Here is a 15289-nt window from a genome sequence, read left to right on the forward strand (position 1 = left end):
ATGCTTGTTAGATTTTTCTCTTTTTATTCAAATCAACTTTTTATTGGGGGTGGACTTGTCCTTTAAGGAGCCCCTGGCCAGAATATCTCCATCGGGTTTTGCACGCATGTATTTCCGTGGTATAAACACCGCTCGACACCTGTATGTGGAGGGGTGCAGGATATGAATATTCATGAGGCAATTGCAAGCAGTACTTTTCAAAGTTAATTGGACGCTATCAAGCCCCTCCCACCTAAAGAAAGGAAGTAGGTCTGATTTAGCATTTTTTAAAGTCTGCTCTTGTAATCAAAAGATTTGAAATGTATGCCAATGCTTCTAGTTTACACGAACATGACGAAAATATCATGCAGTCGTAGGTATATGATTTAAACAACCTCTTTCTAAACGCTTAGGCCTTTGTTTATTATGTTATACCAATCTATTATTTTTATCTAAAATCTTCGCCAATCACCCAAATTAATAACGAATTACATCACTTCAAATCAAATCAGTTTGAACACAGTGGTATATCAATTATATTTTGGTTAATTGACCACTTTAAATGGACACAGGATTATTTAAAAACAACTTAGTTATTTTGATCAAACCTTTTATGAGTGTGAGCATGACTGACTCGTTCAATATACTCGTGAAATAATGTAAGGTCTTTATCTAAACATACTGAGCAATATCTAACAGTTAAAAAATGTCTGTGTAAACAAAACGCGGTTTTTCACTATTTTCTTTTGGAATAGAACCTGAAGTCCTTCCCCTTTCTTTCACATTAAGCAGGGGCCGCGGAACCGGGGGGGGGGGGGGGGCTGGGGGGGCTTCAGCCCCCCCCCCCCACTTTTTTTCAAAACCGTGTACAAAAACGTAAAAATTACCATATGATTGTGATTTTTAGCATGGTCAGCCCCCCCCCCCACTTTTGGCTCAGCCCCCCCCCCCCACTTTGAAAACCGTTCCGCGGCCCCTGTTAAGTGTAGGTTCATCTGTAGGTGCATAGGCCAACCGGATATCGTTAAGGAGTTTGTTTTGTGCCTTTTTTTTAACTATTTAATCATTGTCATGGCCAGGCCTCGGAACTTTCAAAAAAGTTCATCAAGTAGAATATGGCTTTAATAATCCGGATATGTTGCCGCATGCTGGTTTAACTCTTTCGATACTATGTATTACGTTTTCAGAGAGTAATGTTTAAGGCATACTCCATCCCTACTGAAAATTGGAAAGAATGAAGTATAAGAAGAGAAATTGCTAAAAATGCTATCGAAATCGTATGTAAATTAAGGAAGTTATTGCAAATATCTGTTAAGCTCAGCTTCACACAAGTTAATTGTGTATATGAGGGAGAGAGAGAGGGGGAGGGGGGGGGGGGGAGGGCTGATGATGCCAAAGAGATATACATTCCTTTCAAAAGTAAAAACTTGTGCTTTTCTTTTCTCCTTGATACTCGATCGAGTCCCTCATTTGCATATTGTATGTGATGCATGAAGTGAAAAAAATTTAGAAGTCATTAAATCATGTTTATCCGATTTCTAGCCTCAGGTTTGTTGAACAGGGTAGACTCGCCTACGACACTCAAGTGATTATAACTTACAATAGGCGTAAATATAATAGTAGTGATGTTAAAACGTGCCCCTTTAAAGTCGTATTAATGATTAAAACTATCATGCAAAATTTAGGTAGATTATAGACGTGTGATAGATAGCATTTTATGAGGCGTCGATTTATCTAGTTGCCCATTTAATGGCGCCCTCCCGGGGCGCCCTATACCCCGGCTGTAGCTCCAGATTGGTGCATTCAAGGAATTAATCCGGGTACCCATCCACCTCGCCTGGGTTGAGTGCAGTACAATGTGGATAAATTTATTGCTGAAGGAAAACACGCCGTGGCTGATCGAGATTCGAACCCAAGTCCCTCCCAAGTCCCTCTCAATGAGATTCGTACTAACCACTAGACCACGACGCCCCAATCACGTGTATAAAATGGAAACTCGTTTCAAAATAATTATATTAAGCGGTATGATTAGCAGTCACTCCATTTTAATTGTTCACATGATTTCATTTTTTGCGCAAAATTTTGCTCAATTTCTGTAGAGAAGAAGGATCGACGTGTGCAATATGTACACCCGGCTCGTGTGCCCTGTTCGCGTGCACTAAGTTATGATCGGACAACATGGAACGTTTTATTTTGCGCACGATTCTGGGAGTAAAAAATACATAAAACCCAGTGAAATTCATGTTCTATATCCACACAGAGAATCTACTTAGAATCTACGGGAATTCCAAGCTGAAGACTGATTTGACTCTTTTTTAGAACGTTCCATCGAGATAAATTCATCACCATGCCTGATGTCAAGTGTGTCTGCTGCGATGGTAAGTGAAGCTGATACTTTTTTGGCAATTCTAAATACATTTATCGTTTCTACTTCCACCAAACCTGTATATAGTCATGGACCTATTACGAAGGTCCATGATATAGTAGCCTCGCTTGAATCCGTAAGCAGCTTGACAGGATGTGACGCAAATGTTTTCGTTCGGTCTGTCATGGGGGGTTTGATCGAGTCAGAATGACTGCACCTTTTTCCAGGTTATAAAAAAATATGTGTTCATTGATTTAAAGATCCCTCTTTTTTAAGTAGGGGTCTTTTTCGGGGAGGGGTGTAGTTTTATCGGCTCACCCTCGTCATTCATTATTTCTTGGACCTTGGACATGAAATTAGGGAAATTTTAGTATGCCATTGTGAACGTCCATACTGTTTGCATAGCATGAATTACAAACCTTAGTTTGTATTATTATTTTCTTCAGAGATTATGAAAACGATTTTAAAGACAATTATTTGTTTTGTCCATAATATCAACATGAAAATATGACTTCTGCGTCTGAATGACAATTATGATAATCAGATGTGGTAAATAAATTATGTTGAACTCTGTAGTATGTGCATTCAGTTCTATTGCGTATGATTATATACATTTGGTCTGCTTGAAATCTAAAGAATATGTTTGCAATACAAACTATTCATAATTTACTTGCCATAAAGCAATTTTCTTATGTATCCATTTTCCTAAGTGTTACAAGATATCATTTCTGAAAGACTCTTGCCATTTAGTTTTCTCATCTCGGAATGATTATGCCTTCATAGCTAGGACTGTTTCATCAATCATATCAATATTTCAAGAATATTTTCATTTTTTTATGTCTCTGAATCCAGAGGGCAAGTGCGCCTGCGCTGGCCAAGAATGCTGCCAGACAGGAGAATGCTGCAAGGATGGCGCATGCTGTCCAAAGGGAACATGCTGTGATAACAAATGCAAATGTAAGTCATCTATTTATTTCAAAAGTGAACTTATTAAAAAAAAGGAGCCCTTACACAATTCACTTGACAGAAATTGCCGCATCATTATAGCGTACGGCTGATAGTTAAAGGACAAGTCCACCCGAACAAAAATTTAATTTCAATAAAAAGAGAAAAATCCAATAGCACTGAAAATTTCATCGAAATCGGATGTAAAATAAGAAAGTTATGGCATTTTGAAGTTTCGCCTAATTTCACAAAACAGTTATATTCACATATACTGGTCGGTATGCAAATGAGGGAACTGATGATGTCATCCACTCACTATTTCTTTTGTATCATATGAAATATGTAATATTGTAAATTTCTCCTCATTGTCCTGTCAAACAAAGTTTTATATCTTCCTTAAATGTGGAATTACCATTGTTTTAACATTTTATGGTTCAGTCAATTTGGTTCTTATTGTCAAATCTGTAAAAATTGAAATATTGTACAATTCAAACAATAAAATACAAAAGAAATAGTGAGTGGGGGACATCATCGACTCCTTCATTTGCATGTTGCTGAGTTGTGGATATAACTGTTTTGTGAAAAATAAGCGAAACTTAAAAATTTTATTTTACATCCGATTTTGATGAAATTTTCAGTGTTATACTTGTTTGATTTTTCTCTATTGATTCAAATCATAATTTTTCTGGGGTGGACTCGACCTTTATTCTTAAAGAGTGATTGTCACTATTGTGTTACTATCATGAAATATAGGCACAATCTGTCTTCATCTCTTTTACACAAAAAATACTGAACTTTTTAAAATTATATAATCATTAATTTATCATGTTCGAAGAATAGTGGGTTTTGAAGTTTAATGAGTGCATAAAACTATCATTGCTTTATTATACTCGTAAGCTTTCTGTGTGTAAATGTGTGGGGTTGGGTACGCAATTATCTGTGCGGTGTGCGTTAAAGTACATGAAAGTTATATCAAATACAATATGAAAACATAATTAAACGATAAAGTCCTTTTGATTTGATCACAGCATGCAAGTCATGCTCCGCTGATTGCTGCACTGATGGATGTAAGTGCACTGAGGGCAACTGTGCCTGCTAGAAGGACTTTGCTGCAGCTCTAGCGATGAAAGGTGAGATGCATGGGCCTAAATTATTTTCATAATACTGGGTTTATTATAACAAAGCTTATTATAGGATTCAATATTCTTTCACGATAGATTGCGTCAGTCATTACGTGCAATCAATTCTATATTAAAAAAAACATCAGTTGATGGTGAAAGTAGTCTTTGGCCCGTATTCTGAAGTCAGGTTTAACTTAAACTCAGGTTTAAAGTTGTGGTATAAGTATGGATAGCCAATTGTTACATAAATCACTCACGGTAGAGACATCATATTTCAGCTCATTTGGCTCTCAAATCATTCATAATTGTCTAGGAAGTATGAATAGAAGATCATCTTCACCATCGGTGAATCAGGAAAGAGCACAGTAAATATAAGAAACATACAACTTGATAAAAATTTTGACACTGATGGCTTCCCATAATTTTAGCACAGAGTTAGACCATGGTCTAAGTTAAACCTGACTTCAGAATACGGGCCTTTATGTTTCATACCCGAGTGTTTTTAATCAAGATTTTTTGTTCATTATAGTGTTGTATGTGAGAACGACCAATGGAATGGGAAGTTCCAAAATTACATTGTCATGTAAATCATTGCACTGTAAAAAAAAACACTGTTTAGGATTTTAGCACATTTTTTAAGCATGCCACTCTAACAACAAGTTATTAAAACTTTTAAAGAATTGTTTAAAGTTTGTTCATTACATTGTTTGAACTTAAAAAAAAAAAAAAAATTATAACAAAAATGTAATTGTTAGAGTTTAAACAACCTGATTACACTTTCAAACGGCATTTTTACATTGTGGGAAACCTGTTTGGCTCGCCGTGTTTATGTTACCCTGATATCCGTTTTGATGAAAAGAGGAAATCAGACAAAAAACATTAGTGAAGGCTCGATTAAATTCGATCATAGAGTATATGTTTTCAATTTCAAGTTTTTATTTTGTGACGTCACATGCGAGCAACTCTGCTTTATATCATGTGATATATTCCATAAAAGATGTTTTTCCTCAGATAATAGATGTAACTTTACCTGTAGGCAATATCTAACGTAATTATGTAAACAAAATATGTTCAGTAATCTTGAATCATCAAGAAGAGGGAAAAACTACATAAGACAAACTGATTTTTTAGGTGGAGTTGATCAATTCATGTTTGCATTTTTCATATTTACGGACACAAATATTCACTAACTCTTTGTTTTCTCTCCACTTCTCTCTTTTCTTTCTCATTTCTCACCTGCAGATTGTAGATACACTATAATTTATGAATGAAGTCAATCTCTTCTGCAGACGTGCTCCACGAAGATTTGACCTGTATATTCTTGATCTGATGTCTATATTTTTTTTTGTAACATAGATGTACAATAGTTTGCTTTATAACAAAAAAATAAGCTGAAATAAATTGTATTATTTTTTATAAAGAAAAAATAAGCTGAAATAAATTGTTATTTTTTTAAAGAAAGTATGAAACCAAAAGGCATTAAAATTCTTAAATACTGAAACACAGTGATTGACGTTAATACCTAAAATCATGCAATGATATTTTTTTTGTAATTCTTTTACTTGCACGAAATCAGTAAATCTGATCACGCTGATGGTGACCCAGCATGGCAATACTCCTCTGATTAAATCTAAAGAAATCTAAATATTAATAATTGACATGCATTGTTTATTTTTGCTTTTTTTATGATGTAATGTGTTTGAAAACAAAAGTGGAATGGTGATTATTGAGCGGTAATGTTGGGGAGAGACGCGACGTTACATCCCGCGTGACATGTTATTTGTGAAGTGTGGATGCAGTATAGGCTTAGCTTAATTTATTATTAGAGGAAATGGGGCTAAGAATGAGGCAGACATAGAGTGTGTGTGCGTGTGATATGATGTAGGGAGGTGTGAGAGAGAGCCAGGAATTTATTCATCAAAATCGTTAGACTAGCTATATAATATAACCCAATATGAGAACCTTGAGCACGTATCAATGTGGATGTGCATGTGCATGCGCCATATACGAGCATTATATTGTTATTAAGGAGAGACAGAGGGGGAGAGGGAGGGGGAAGTGAGAAAGATGTAGGGGAAAGCTATATCAGGTAATGAAGATAGATTATAGAACGAAGTAAAAAAAAAATGGATAAATAAAGAGGGATGAAGAAAGTTAACACTTGCCTAATGGTGGGGTGGGAATAACAAAAATACCGTGTACAGTTTTTAAACGTCGAAATGATTAAAATAGGCCCAATAAGTAGCAGGTCATATAACCCCTAAATTTATTTTTTATTCCTTTCCCCTATGTAAGATCCTTCACATTTCCCAGTAGCTTTTCCCTTTCATTGCCCTTTTCAAGTAAAGAAAAAAATACATGAGACTTGTATCAAAGAAAAAAAAATATATACCCTGGATTTAGAGTTGACTCCTACCTATCAACATGATCAAACTCGCCTCGACCCACTTTACCTTATTGTTTGATCGATATGATGATTGATTGATCCAGGGAATAATTGAATTTGAATGTATAAAATATTCGATCGGAAGAAAAACGTCGGGGAAATTCTCTTTCGTCTATTATTCCGTTGATATTATATATTTTCTTTTTCAAATACACGTACATGTTCATACCCCATACATAGTTTTAAAACATAATAAACGTCAAAAGAAATACTTTAAATACTTCAATAATATTTTATATCGTGGGAAGATGATGGGTATATAAATTAGGTGATGTTGCAGGTCACATGTGAAAATGAAAAGGAAGAACCTATCAAAAAAGCAAAGCTTTATCTTAATCATGACCATTGATGAAGTAAAACAAATTGTTCTTAATTTTATTCAATTCCAATAAAAACATATTAAATATCATACAATCATGGCAACCTCGGGAAAACAACAATTTATAAAGTTAGTTAAAGTTTATGATTTTAGTGGTATAAAAATACATTGTAAAAATAAGATAAAAAGATAATATTATCGGAATTGGGGAGTCATAAACAAACAGATGCATGAATTGTCAAGACGACTAACCTCGTCATTCAATATCGAAACGATAAGGTAATATTGATAGAAATATATACTAATTGAATTGTCAATAAGTAATTTGAAAATATTATTTATTATATCAAAGAAATCCATATCGGCAGAAACTCATCACATAACAAACATGACAGGAAAGACAATCTTTGAGTACTTTTGATTAAGTAATATTTCAATTTTCAGTTTTACAGTCGAAACACATAAATTGAACTGCAGACTATTCCACACAGTTGAATCATCTTTGTCTAAAATTAAATCATAGTTACATCATTTCTATCGAGAAATAAAAGTGTACCATTTTTTGTGTGTGTATTGCGATCATGTACCGAAGAATCACACAACGCATTGATGAAAAGGATTTCTGAAATAAAAGGAATTGGAATATTCGAAAATATGTTCGCAACGTCTTTGCCACATTATTAAGTACCAAATCATCAATTTAAATTTAAATGGTTTATCAGACAATTTTCATCGCAGCCAAAGACTGAAAGACTAAAACGTTTTACAAAAAAATAGAATGAAAAAGTGTTTATATAAATACGCACGAAATGTAAAAAGTCTACTTAACGTTGTTTAACAAGGAAAATATAGCGATGTGTTCTTAATGTAAAACATTTAGTCGTACAACTGCATTAATATTAGATTCTTGCCTTGTTTTGATTGTTAATGAAGGCCTACACGTTTCAAGTAGGCAAATATTACTTTTCAAAACATTGCTGAACATTATTATCAAGGTCAAAAAATTATATTGTAATCAAATAATTACCATTGGAGAGACCACCCACTCTATTGCTTGACATGTAGGGCCTTTTCATTAGTGAATCTTGAATCATCATTGTATTGATGATTGCAATTTCTATTTAAAGGGATGGTCCAGGCTGAAAATATTTATAGCTTAATAAATAGAGTAGAATTCACTGAGCAAAATGCCGAAAATTTCATCAAAATCGGATGATAAATAACAAAGTTATTGAATTCTAAAGTTTAGCAATATTTTGTGAAATCAGTCGTCATGAATATTCATTAGGTGGGCTGATGATGTCACATCTCCACTTGTTCTTTTGTATTTTATTATATGAAATTAGGTTTATTCCATTTTTTTCCTCCAAGAACTAGACAAATTGGATTGACAACTGATGTAGTGCATTAGATATTTATTGCTGCAACTTATTTCATTATAAGGGAGACATATTATTCACACAAGTATGAAATAATGAAAAAATTGTTATTTTATGTAATAGCATAAGAAAACGGAAAGTGGGGATGTGACATCATCAGCCCACCTAATAAATATTCATGAAACTGTTTTCACAAAATATTGCTAAACTTTAAACTTCAATAACTTTATTATTTTTTATCCGATTTTGATGAAATTTTCGGCATTTTGCTAAGTGAATTCTACTCCATGTATTAAGATATAAATATTTCCAGGCTGGACCATCCCTTTAAGAATACAAAAATTCCTGCAGCAGAGTCTCGAGAACACCTGTAATCTTACTGTACTGTGTAATCTTACATGCAGTGTGTAATAGGAAATTGATAATTGGTGTAGGCCTATGTATAACCTACAAATTTATTGTAATAAAACTGTTTTCCCCCTTTTTAAACAGACTGTTCTGTAATTTTTTTTAAATTGTAAAAATTCCTTCATGTTATAACAATTTACAAAGTGAATTTGGTTATATATTTCTGTCAAATCTTGTTTTTTAATTCGATCTTCTGCTTGTTTCTAACAGAGTGGAGTTTACCTCGGTCGCTTCCATTGATATAATTGAATAACCGGCATTTTCGTGTTTTACTTTCAAGGTAATCATTCAATTATGATTATATTAGTACAGAAATGAACGTATATATGAAATGATGGTGATACCCCCCCCCTCTCTCTATCTCTCTCTCTCTCTCTCTCTCCTCCCCTAAAAACAACTATGGCCATTTTTTTTCATGGGGACAAGATGCATATATATTTTTTTTTCGAAGAAACTGAAAAGCGAGGGAGCTTATCATGGGAGCGCTTTTGCATTTGAGTGATTTCGTTAGTGATATTTGATTTTTTCGGGATCCCCCCCCCCCTCGAATAACTACCTCCCAGTATAAATCATGCATTCAATTTGTAGTTTGATGATGTAAACCTTTTTTTTAATTTGGAATAGGAGACATCCTATTCACTGGCTTGTTCTGCACTTATTGATATTTTTTGTTTTGTTTCAGAGTTATCAATAGACAGAGTGGCGAAACCGGAAATGTGCTCTGATTGGTCCGATATTTCATGGAGCCCCAATTAGTTCCCTCTGGCATATTTTCTGCGCTTGTGATCTCCTGCTGGGTGCATACCTCCGGAAATTTTAATAAACTACACGTTTTCTCACATTTAGTGATTAAATACCTCGACACTTTCAACTCATGGATATATTTTCTAGACGCCAATGTGAGTATTTTAACATATAAAGTTGCCTATTTGTGGATACATCTGGTGTTATTTTGCATAAGTCGGCTTCCAAAATAATGTCGAAAAAAGTGTTTGGTAAGAGATAAAAATTGCATTTTTTCAAGTTTTGTGTAATCATGTTTTGCACAAGTTACCTCAACGTGTTGAAAATAGTGTTTTACTATGACTGTCAAGGTTGAATGATCTTTTAACAAGTTGTTTCATGTTATTTTGGGGGAAATCCATTTAATTTCTCCAAAAAACAGTTCATAAAATTTAGCATATGGGACTGCCCTTCATAAGACCCTAGCCAAAGATAAGGAGCTGCGCCGCCGGAGCTTTCGGCGGCGGAAACCTTAGCCCACCGTATAGGACGTAGGTGGTTAATTGCAGGGATGGCGCCACCATGGCAATGGGTGGAGGCACTTTTTAACTTTACTCTAGCCTAACTTTAGGCCTAGTTCTAAGTTGCTAGTCTTAATCTTAGATCTACTAATATATAGATGGAAATATCCCATCAGAGAGGAAAGTATCCCTATTATACTCTAGACTCTGTTTTTGTTATATTTTATGAAGGCAAATGTGTTTTAAAAAATTTATACTATAGAAAACTTATATAATTATAGATCTAACGTTAGGCCTAAGTAGTAAGGTTAATAATAAGACTTAATCACTGCATGCAGTGCAGTTGTTAGATTAAAATTTGTAATCTAACAACTGAACTGCAGACAGTGCTCAAGTCTATTTACTCTGGACTAGAGTCTAATGTTGGTGAATATCTACAGTAGATGTAGACCTAGTCTAGGCCTAGATCGATTCTAACTAATCTATATTTAGAGGCTAAAATCCAATAAAAGAGCTTGGATCTACCTCTCAAGACAGCAGGTGAATCAATCTAGATTCTAGTTAATACAAACAGAAGGAATGATGACACAAAGTGCTTTGGTCTATGTCCTCAATAGCAGTAATGGTGCTGGATCTACATGTACAAATATATTTATCAGCGACTGCATATTTATTGCTGCATGTAACCCAGGTGTGTTTGGATTATGGGGATTGTTCATCTACCTACAAGTTCAGGGCCTCCTGACAGTATTGTAATTTTATTCACCCCTAGTGTATGTCAGTGTAGTATTCAAAATGTGTTTATATGTGCTTTGACCTTAATATGACTGACAACAATGCTTGCTTGGACTGATGATGGAAATGGCACAGGTCTAATGTATAGCCACATTCTAGCACCTCATCTTCATTATGGATTATCTGCTGGTAACAGTACTTGATCACTAATTTTGTTATCATAATTGCATGTGTTTTCAAAGATCATGCAATTAAGGTAATGACCTCAGTGACTACAAGTTTTAAGCATCAACTTTGGAAACAACTAGCTGAACAGAGTTTAGTAATTTCAAAGGTGGTTTCTGGTAAGTCATACTCTAATCAACATCTCAACTGATAATGTTTTAAAACAATTTATCAGGGAGTGAACGTTAACACAAACAGGAAATATTGAAAGTAAATTATATTTTCATTCCCCCTTATAATTGCAATTTGGAAAGAATGAACAACTTATATTGATGTAATTTTTATGTATGATTCGTTTTTTATTTTCATAAATGTATTGTCGGGGTATTTCCTCTTTTTTGTTTACAAATGCATCATGTCATTGGGACTATTGTATGACATTTTCAATAAAATTCCCTTATCATCACCTTATGTGTAAGGACGTAAAGTTATATTCCTATGTACATGTATACCCATCTTTTATTTTTATCTTATATATTAAAATACAGTTCCATTTAGTGTCTGTTATTCAAATTTGAAATTCGTTATTGAAAAAGCTAGTTTATTTGAAATTTATTCAACAGCCTGGTGTTCTAATCCAATGTATGTGATAATGTAAATGGGAAAATAAAAAAAATTGTTCACCCTTATTCTTTTTACCAAGATATGATTTTCTGATTGAGATTTATTTCATTCTTATCGTCATTCTTAATAGACTTATATGGAATGTGCATGCGCAAATGAAAGCTATTTATAAGCTTTAGTGGATGTGAAGGATCGAGTGGCATAACGCAAGATTAAAAACAAAGTATTGTTTGGATCCATCTTATTGTGCATAGAGAAATTTATTTCGTACATGGTCATCAGTTATGATATCTGATTATTGTTTTCTCTTTCAAATGAATCCAATCAGGTTTTCAGGAGCGGATCCAGCTTTCGCCAAGTGGGGGGGGGGGGGGGGGGGGGGGGGGGGGGGTGCAGATTTTTTTCACCAAGATTCTCCCCGATCGACTGCTCAAAGTTTATTTTTGTTTGTTTCTTTGAAGGGGTAGACCTAACAGTAGCTTCATTCTTACAAAACAACATATATAAAGGCCCTATTTAAACTATTGAGAGCGCGAAGCGCTCTAAAATAAAAAAAAAATCATATAGTTTGTCCTAAAAATTAACATTCTGGGTAATGTTTGTGATCCTGAACAAGATGCGTATATATCTAAATAATTACTGCGAGCGCGAAACTTTTAACATACGTTTCTGGCCTGATCGTAAAGGAATCTGTTTAGGACTGTTTGAGATTCCGACCTAAAAAATGGACATTCTAAGCATTTTTTGTAGTCATGAACAGAATAGATATATAATTGAAAAATGCGAGCGGGAAAAAAAAACGAGACTTAGACCTAGCTAGAAACGGGACTCTCTATTCATGTTTTGTAAGATGGGTGATTAAGTATCTTCCTACATTAAAATTGTTGATATTCTGATCTGAAAAATGATCATTAAAGCTCTAATACAAGCACTGAAAATGAAAATTGTGAAGTGGATATGGATTGCATGTAATAGATGATGCGAGCATGAAGCGCAAGCTGATATTTCTTAAATTATTGTAACCTAGGACTGGGGCATTCTAAGGACATTTTGTCATCATATGAAAAAGGAAATCTTCCTTTTCCTCTTCCTAAGCGCCAAATGAAATTTGTCAATATTCCATTATGAAAAAGAGATAATTAAATTATCAGAATTCATGAAACTTTTATTATCGAATAAGCCCAATTCAAAAAGAAATTCATGAAAGATTTATTATCGAACAAGCCAAATGAGAGTGCAAAATTTGTTGATATCAAGGCTTGAAAACTTGACATTTTTAGTTTAGCACTTTTGTAATTATGAATAGAATGCATGAGATAATATTTTCTTAACAATACATCAGGGTTGTAATAAAAACGTTTTTTAATAAAAATAAAAAGAAACAAATAAAACTTTTTGTATGGTTTTAAAATCGTTTTAAATCGTTTGTAATTTTTTTTCAACGAATAATTTATGCAATTTTATGTAAATCAATTAAACTATACAGTATGATTTAAGCTCTTGATGTTTTGAATACATTTTTGGAGTAAGTATCAAAGATATGACTACAATTTTTTAAACTGATTTTCCAATGTAAAAGAAAATATTTCCCAGAAATAAATTTGTAAATCAAAGAAAATAATGAAAACTCGATGTCCGAACTGAAATATGTTTTGTATTATATTGATTTCAAAACTTGATATTTAAGCTCCATATCAGCCTATTGAGCAAGATATGTATCTCGGACATCAAACATGCAATATATTGTGATATGAAAGATACTTTTTTATATAGTATTTTCAAACTCTTTCCCTCAACTTATTTTATTCACTCGTCTTCTTCCTCCCCCTCCCCCTTCATGCCCTTTCCTCCTCTCTTTCCCTTTCCCTTTTTTTTTCTTCTTTCCCTGTTTTTTTTTTTTTTGCCCCGCCAATAGATCCGCCTATGGGTTATGCAGTCAAGTTATTTTCTCTCTCATTTTCAATATTCGTCACGGTCCTTGATCCATCTTAAACATGCACAGGGGTCTAAATAGTTTAGACTATGTTTTTCTTTTTTTTTATTACACTAAACAAGAGAAAGGAAGAGAGACATCGGATAATGAAATAGAGAGAGAGACCCAGAGATGAGAGAGGCAAAGAGAGTGACAGAGGGAGGGGTAGTATTGATAAACATGTACATTCACAACTAAAACATTGACAATTTCCACCATTTGCCAGAAGAATTGTCAGATCAAATCAATCAGAGGAAATTGATGTAACATTTTTTTTTTAATGGGACAATTATTGTCAATCTGCGAATTTTATAATCAAGTGAAATTGCTTTTGCTAGGAAGATCGAAAAGTGCCGAAAATAATCAGCATTTAGTTTTTTTTTTAATAGAAAATAATTTCAGAATTATTTCCTGGCTTAAATCCGGAAAACATTGCTTTGGATAAAACATTACTCTGTACTACATCATTTCACTTAGAATAAAAACATGGCGCCCGCTGATGAAAGTTAGGATAGAAACAAAGTATAAATTACATTTCTTCAGATATATACAAGATATTATGATAATGATGATCGCGGGCGCCACGGGTTGAAAGGCGATAATCCCCTTATTGAAAGAGTTCAAGCAAAGACGAGAAAATCGAAGGGAATCAGCGGTGTCCGATTGTATGGGTATTTTCACTTTAATTATACCCCTTATTTTTCGTTTGATAAAAAGTTATAACGCTTGGATCCTTTGCCTCCTATTAAAAATAATTTATAATAGCGTTGATCAAGGGCATCGCTAATGGGGGGAGGGGGGTGGCAACAACCGCCTCAACTTTTTTAGTTAAATAAGAAGAGAGAAAGAATGTATGACGTTCGCCGCCCTGATAATGATGGTAATTAAACGATGGCAATGATGATCGTAATAAAAATAATGATTTCAATGATAATTATCAATTGTGACAATGATGATCGTCATAATAATGGTAACAACAAGAAAACAAGAAATAATTCATCAGTACCCTTCCCCTTTTCGTTATACAAAGCATAAAGATATATGGTTAATTATAAGAAGACATAAAAAGGGCGAGTTTGCCGGCCCATCCGATTACAAAGCCTTTGACAGGTTGGTTAAATTTTGATATTCAGACCGCTCAAATTATTCGAGATCACTTTAAGACAAGAATTAAATTCGATCTGAGTACAATGCTCTTATTTCCAATTGATTGACAGTCAGTGAAAATTGTGTAGGTAGGAGTTGCCACCCGGGCCCTACCCCCTAAATCACCACAGATATTAATAGCCCATATTTTTTCAGGGGACTATATTAAATTAAGCTCTAACTTTTAATAAAACATATAAAGTCAAAATACATGCTTTTCCTATATATTTTGTGATCACTATACTTTGCTTCTTGTTTATTATCCTCGGACGATACCGGCGTTGTGATTACAAAATTTCAATGCAGTGTTTCAGAAGTAGAAAACTGCCCTGCCCCTCCACAGAGTTTTCCACTCCATTATGTCTTCAGCATCACTTTGTTGATTTTTCGTGTTCCCTATTTCTTAGTTGCCTATTTTTTTTTCTATTTTTCCATTTTTTA

The 15289-nt window shown here is 34.0% G+C and overlaps 1 protein-coding gene across 1 annotated transcript; it reads left to right on the top strand.

Annotated features, from left to right (window-relative positions):
• Window positions 1-2234: 2234 nt before the first annotated feature.
• LOC129278236 (metallothionein-A-like) lies at window positions 2235-6055 on the top strand. Its single transcript, XM_054914445.2, has 4 exons — window positions 2235-2357; window positions 3197-3301; window positions 4318-4419; window positions 5653-6055. The coding sequence occupies exons 1-3, from the start codon at window positions 2327-2329 to the stop codon at window positions 4386-4388; spliced, it is 207 nt and encodes a 68-aa protein (XP_054770420.2). The 5' UTR covers window positions 2235-2326; the 3' UTR covers window positions 4389-4419; window positions 5653-6055.
• Window positions 6056-15289: the final 9234 nt, after the last annotated feature.

Source organism: Lytechinus pictus, chromosome 15, assembly GCF_037042905.1.
Source record: "Lytechinus pictus isolate F3 Inbred chromosome 15, Lp3.0, whole genome shotgun sequence".
NCBI lineage: Eukaryota > Metazoa > Echinodermata > Echinoidea > Temnopleuroida > Toxopneustidae > Lytechinus > Lytechinus pictus.

Bases quoted from the DNA above. Each gene is read 5' to 3' on its own strand.
- LOC129278236 (XM_054914445.2), top strand. From the start codon at position 2,327: ATGCCTGATGTCAAGTGTGTCTGCTGCGATG. The intron at 2,358-3,196 runs GTAAGTGAAGCT...CTCTGAATCCAG, and splicing joins CAAGTGTGTCTGCTGCGATG to AGGGCAAGTGCGCCTGCGCT. The intron at 3,302-4,317 runs GTAAGTCATCTA...ATTTGATCACAG, and splicing joins CTGTGATAACAAATGCAAAT to CATGCAAGTCATGCTCCGCT.